Genomic DNA, 6,748 nt, shown 5'->3' with positions numbered 1-6,748 from the left:
ATAAATGAGTAAATTAGTGAAATCATTCATTAACAGGGTTATGCACTAAATGTTGAGATAGTGTTTTTGGTTGTTTGAAACTTTCTGGTTTTAGGTAAATTAAGGTAATACTTTCTTACCACAAACAAAACATTGAAGTCAGGCTCCTATATATGTTGCTCCTTTATTACCAATATAATCATGTTTTGCTTGCCACTGCTAAATAAAAATGGCTATTTGATCAGTATGATCGAGACAAACTATGAGGCCTGTGTGGGAGTGCCTCATACATTCTATGCTCTCAAATCATCACATTTTTGGATTCCTTAACTTTATAAAGAGATTGACTGCAGAATTTATTTGACAGGATTGATAGGTTAACACTGCACTGTAATACTGGTTGTGTTTGCTTTTGCTTATAAATACTAAAAGGCATAATAGAGGTTTAGAACCTGATCCCAGCTCAGATGTCACAGCAAATTAAACGTTCAAATGGCAATGCATTTTGTAACTAAAGCTCAACCTATGTATGTTTACGGAGTCATCACTAAGCAAGCACATTGCAATGTTTACGTTTTGCATTGTGCGCTGCTGTTTAGCAAAGCTTTATTCTGCTCAGTGCACAGACCGGTTTTATTCCAGGATGTGTTACATCATAAGGGTTAGTCTTAAGACTTTGTAAAGGTATATTAATATTATCATGCCACCTTTTATAAGTGGTTTATAACAGGGTTATTATAGTGAACTAAAATTGAAACGAAGACCATTAAAAAGCTTTTTTCTTTTTTTTTAACTTAACATGAGAAAACTAGCTGAAATATGTGTGTGTGTATATATATATATATATATATATACATACAATGACAAATAACTAATTGCTAAAATAGAAATTGAAAATAAGAAAAAGTGTAATGGTATCTCAAGGATACTAAAATATGAAAAATGAAATCCAGTGATTGTCTTTACTTCCTTGATCACAATAGAAATGCACCTGTTTTTCTATTTTTAATCTGTGTTGATAATAGTACAGGGTTGGGGTTGTGTCACGTCCTCATCTCTGTTGTACCCACCTGTGGTCACGCAGACATGGCGCTCCAACTAGAACGATGCTTTTTTCAGTTCCTCCCCCTGCGGACAGCAGCGCATCAACACACACGACTCCACACCCTCAGAAGAGCAGGCTTCAGGCAAGTACACCGCTTTCAACACTTCTAGTGTAAATAATATGCATTAGTTGCTTTCTGCAGTATTCCATTTCTGTACTGTTCCTACATCTGATTCCTTTATTCACTATTTCATTTAGGATTATCTTTGAAATAGTTTTTAAACCGGTGCCACCGCAAACAAATTTGTCTAGAAAAGTAAATTTGTGTTTTGTTGCTCAAATTCTCAAGCGTATAGGCCATATTTTTTAATTGTAAATCAACTCTTTAGATTTAAAAAATCATTTTCCTGTAATCTTCTATACTAGTATTTTTTCCACCATTAACCATCCATGTTTCATGGATTTCTTTTTCCATCCATGAAACATGATGCCAGAGGCAATTTACAAGTAAAATGAGGGGGAAAATATGAAAATCCTGTTCTCTGCCCTCCCTTATATGCTTTCATTTCATATTGTTCTGTAGTCATTGGCAACCATACTGCTGTATTATTTCCATCTCTTCTTCCTTTTCCTCTATTTATTTCTTTATTGGAAATTTGCATTGTGTTTCTCTGTGCTGGGGTGTGGGACGGGACCGGCCCTGCAGGTGGGGAAGGGATTCTTCTTTTTCAGTCCAGATCAGGTTTCACAGCGATCTCTGATTGTAATGGAGATATTAGATCATGACAGACTCTTGTAGCTGTCTTTTTTTCTTTTCTTTTTTAAAGTGATGCAATGTAAAACCTCCCTTTCCAGCTCAGGAAGTTCATAGACCTCAATCTAGACGTTTGATTGTGAAAGATACAACTTACTCAGAAAGGCTCGAAGATTCAAAATGACCACAGGAAATGTTTCATTTCAGATGTGCTGAGCTGTGCATGAACGGGAGTTTGGGGTAGATTCACAGATAAAATCTTTTTGCTCTCGTATATCAAATATAATCTCGATGTGTTTTGTCACATGACGTGGTTTTCTGTTTGTAGCCCAACTAGAATGCAAAATGAGGTCAAAACCAGTGTAATTAACTGTTGTATGACAGGCTTTATGCCTTGATAAGAATTAATCCATCACAACAGATTTAAAAAGTGCCTCACTTTATCAAGCATGTCCAGGTAAAGTGGAACCCTCACAACTAATTAAATGCAATTTTGCGTAATAATAATAATACAGTAATTATAAGTAGTAGTAAATAATGTGCGCACAGGCTATAAGAATAAAGGCACCTGTATTTAAACACATGCCTCCATAAATAAATAGCTAATCAGTTTATTCATTAGAAGTGTGTTTACATTTATTCATTTAGCTGACGCTTTTATCCAAAGCGACTTACAATTGCTATATATGTCAGAGGTCGCACGCCTCTGGAGCAACTAGGGGTTAAGTGTCTTGCTCAGGGACACATTGGTGTCTCACAGTGGATTCGAACCCGGGTCTCTCACACCAAAGGCATGTGTCTTATCCACTGCGCCATCACCACAAGTGTTTAAGATTTAGCATTCTGATTTGTCTGGATTTTTGAATGTGTTTCCTCAGGTCAGTTCATGATGGCACATTCAGCTGTAAGTGTCCAGCCAGCCATGATGGTGACCACTAACATGACCCAGTGGAGCAGCGGAGTGTGTGACTGCTGTGAGGACATGGGCATCTGTAAGTGTGTGGTGGAAAGAGAAAGAGGACAAACAGGAAACATAGTCTATGTTTGTATGTGTGAGGAACAAGAATTAACGGTGTCTGAAGATGTGAGCTGATGCAAGGCATCTGTTTTCATGTGGCAGGTTGCTGTGGTTTATGGTGTCCTTACTGCCTCATGTGTAAGACCAGCGAGGAATTTGGAGAGTGTCTCTGTCTCCCCCTGCTGGAGATATGCTTTGGTGGCATGTTGCATCCTATTACACTCTCCATGAGGAGCAGCATGAGAGAGAGATTCCACATTAAGGTAAACACAGCATCACTATACAATACAATTTAAAAGAACTGTTTTCTATTGTAATATATTTAAAAAATGTAATTTATTCCTGTGATGCAAAGCTGTATTTCTTTCCTCCAGTCTTCAGTGTCACATGATCCTTCAGAAATCATTCTAATATGCTGATATGGTGCTCATGAAACATTTATTATTATTATTATTATCATCAGTGTTGAAAACAGCTGTGCTGCTTCATATTTTTGTGGAAAACCCAATAGATACACTACCAGGATTCTTTGATGAACAGAAAGTTCAAATTAACAGAATTTATGTTGAATGAAATTATTTGTATCAACGTAAAATTATTTTTACTTTTGATCAACTGAATGCATCATTGCTGAATATAAGTATTAATTCCAAACTTTAGAACATTAGTTTTAATTTCATTAATTTAATTTAATTTTGAATTCTAGTGGTACAGTTTTTGATTTGTATGGGACCTAGGTTAAAATACTAGATAAATATATATTTAACTAAATTCAACTACCACAATAACGAGTTTGTGTTTATGAACTGGAAAAACATTCTGGTGCTTATATAGAGACTTAAGTCTTTCAAATAAACACTGGATTCAACATTTACCTTTGAGGTTTGACTGTATTTAAATTATACTGAAGAACAAAACATTTAAGTCTTTTCAATTAATGTTTACCACACACCTTATTTTTCCCACTGAAATTCCTCAAAAACTCCCATTCTCTTCCGGTTTTAGAACTACAAACTGAATTCATTGGGTTTTTAGATGTTGCGTGGCTCAACAATTGTCCCAAGTTTGATTGACCAATGCTTCCTGGGCCCTCCCCTTATTGACTACTCAGTTTCGTGGTTTTCTTTTTAGTCTGACTAGGTTTGATGTTTTTTGTCTTGCATGAAGGGCTCGATACAGGATGACTGCTGTACAGTGGCCTGCTGCACCGTGTGTGTCTGGTGTCAGATGGCAAGAGAGCTGAAGGCTCAACGACACTCTCTGGTGGTCATTAACACTGCCATTAACCAGGTTCACCATCAGCCGCAAGCTTTTAACCAGCCAACTCAAGCCATCAATACCTCCTACCAGCCTCTGCACCCCATCAATCCTGCCTACTGACGAGCTCAATGCATACCTAGCCTACCTGCTTAACGATGCCAATATTTTTTTACTAATCAAAACCATTTTAAATTTTTTAGCACTTTTTTCTATAGACAAATTGTCAAATGTAGTTATGACTATATATAAAATGTAGAAAGCAAAGATTGGGTGTACACCTATTTAAGTAAATAAATGGTATATTTCCTCATAAGACAAACTGTGTGTGTGTGTGTGTGTGTGTGTGTGTGTGTGTGTGTGTGTAATTGGGCTGTTGTAGCTTGTCAACACAGAACTCATGTGGAGAGTTTAATGAGACGCTGACATTATTCATCTGGAAGGGACTAGGACTAATATGCAGAAAACAACTGACATGTAGCCAACATGTAATTGTAGTAACAAGCAAATCCTCTCAGCCACACATGGTGTTAAATAAGAACACTCCCACTTATTTCTAGGAAATCTAGTAAGATGATCCTTTTCAAATGGCTTTCCTCCAGCATTTACTAATTACTGTGAACTCATCTGGCAAAGAGCACGGATTTGAAAACATCGACCAGCAACTGGTAGCCCAATAGTGTTTTAAATTAAAGCCATTAAAGGGCAAAGGACTCCAGTGAGTCGATGTATAGAAAAATACTGTAGGAACTAGATTTTCTTTAAAATATACTTTAAAATGTGCTATTAATGCTTCTGGAGTCGTTTTTGTGAGAGAATTTTACTTCCACATCTGAAACGCGCCAAAACCGGAAGTGACACATCAAAAGGGAGCGCGGTCCATTTAAACCACAGGAAAACCATGGATCGCAATTTTAAATGTGTATTTACACTCCTATGACGGACCACAGATAAAATGATGAGCCTGCTATGCAGCCAAGAGAGCAGGACAGGCCAGGATTAGACAGAACAACGGTCAGAGAAGACAAATCGAGTTGATGTGAGGAGAACAGGGCAGGTGTTTGGTGAGAGATCAGTGTTAGCTTACAGATATTCACACGTTAGCTAATGTAATCAGGCAATAGCAATGCTAGTATTGATACTACCAGTAATAGAAACTAATAAGCATTGATCAGGTGTGTCACACTCGTTAATATAAGGGTCAGATAGTCGGCCTCATAATCCAAAGGTTGTGGGTTCGAGTCTCGGGCCGGCAGGGATTGTAGGTGGGGGGAGTGAATGTCCAGCGCTCTCTCCACCCTCAATACCACGACTGAGGTGCCCTTGAGCAAGGCACTGAACCCCCAACTGCTCCCCGGGCGCCGCAGCATAAATGGCTGCCCACTGCTCCGGGTGTGTGTTCACAGTGTGTGTGTGTTCACTGCTGTGTGTGTGTGTGTTCACTGCTGTGTGTGTGCACGTTGGATGGGTTAAATGCAGAGCACAAATTCCGAGTATGGGTCACCATACTTGGCTGAATGTCACTTCACTTCACATTCACTGCTGACCATGCTTTTCCACTTGGCCTCCATCACATGTGTTAAGTTGCACACCACTGAGGTGTTTGAAGCAGATGCATTAGTGAAGTCCAGTCTCTTCACCTGCACAAACGCACCGAGGCCAGACGATACCGTCCTATTTCTTGTTAGGAAACCTGTGGACTCGATGTCCTGACAGGCTGGAGTTCGTACAACCTCCACAAACACAATAATTTACCATGACAATGATAAATTGAAATAAAAATAACTACCGAAAACACACTGACTCGCGCGCGCTCAAAGCAGAGTGCGGCACACGACTCCCTTATGTGACGTAATATGACGCGATGTTGAAAAAAAGGAGTTTTTGAGAACTATCCAAGAAAGCGTCACTTTTTCATCTAAATGTGTGCCCTCGCGTCTTGTAAAACATTTTCAAATCCTGCATTAACGGTTCATGTGGTATTTTCATACAAGGTTATATATTCATTTGGAAAAAAAAAAATACCTGCAATATGCACTTTAAGTTCTATTCTTGGGTGAACTGTCCCTTTAAATAAATATTTGAATATCCTCCACTAGGAAGCGGTCATGTAACGCCAAGAAATTACTTCCATCAGGTATAGAGCATATTTGACTTCAACATTGCTAAAAATATAAATAAATAATAATAATAATAACTGTACTATTTAACATTTGAAATAAATATTTTAAAATAAAATAATGAGAATAGACTTAATAGTTTAATGTAAATTATAAAATTGTAACAAACCGGCCACCATAGACATAATATACGTATACCACCACTAGTCGCAATTTTCAGGAATATTCATCATTTATTTGAAAAAATAACTTTCGTCCCTGGGTGGGCTCGAACCACCAACCTTTCGGTTAACAGCCGAACCAACAGAGACGGGGTCGTGCGTTATCGTGACGTCTTTTATGCATTGTGTTGCAGCTTGGGTGATACGAAGGTGAAAAAGTTTGCGCCCAACGTGGGGCTCGAACCCACGACCCTGAGATTAAGAGTCTCATGCTCTACCGACTGAGCTAGCCGGGCTTGCGACTCAACAGATGTCGGCTGCATAAAAGGCTTAGTCTTCCAAATGAGTCATCAATTGTTTTAAGACTGGTCACAGCTTTTATTTTTTAAAGTCATTTACAGAAAAACATAGGTC

The 6,748-nt window shown here is 38.3% G+C and overlaps 1 protein-coding gene across 2 annotated transcripts; it reads left to right on the top strand.

The window, feature by feature from the left end:
* The first annotated feature begins 1,102 nt into the window (after positions 1–1,102).
* LOC306883183 (cornifelin homolog) lies at positions 1,103–4,836 on the top strand. Of its 2 annotated transcripts, none has more exons than XM_079438304.1 (4): positions 1,103–1,166; positions 2,657–2,770; positions 2,899–3,059; positions 3,964–4,836. In XM_079438304.1, the coding sequence occupies exons 2-4, from the start codon at positions 2,665–2,667 to the stop codon at positions 4,174–4,176; spliced, it is 480 nt and encodes a 159-aa protein (XP_079294430.1). In that variant the 5' UTR covers positions 1,103–1,166; positions 2,657–2,664; the 3' UTR covers positions 4,177–4,836. The 2 variants fall into 2 exon arrangements, with proteins under 2 accessions (XP_079294430.1, XP_079294431.1); XM_079438305.1 differs by having other exon boundaries at positions 1,158–1,195; positions 3,964–4,372.
* The last annotated feature ends 1,912 nt before the right edge of the window (positions 4,837–6,748 follow it).

The sequence above is a fragment of the Barbus barbus genome (genome assembly GCF_936440315.1).
Source record: "Barbus barbus genome assembly, chromosome: 2".
Classification (NCBI taxonomy): domain Eukaryota; kingdom Metazoa; phylum Chordata; class Actinopteri; order Cypriniformes; family Cyprinidae; genus Barbus; species Barbus barbus.
This window is presented reverse-complemented; position numbering and strand designations above follow the sequence as displayed.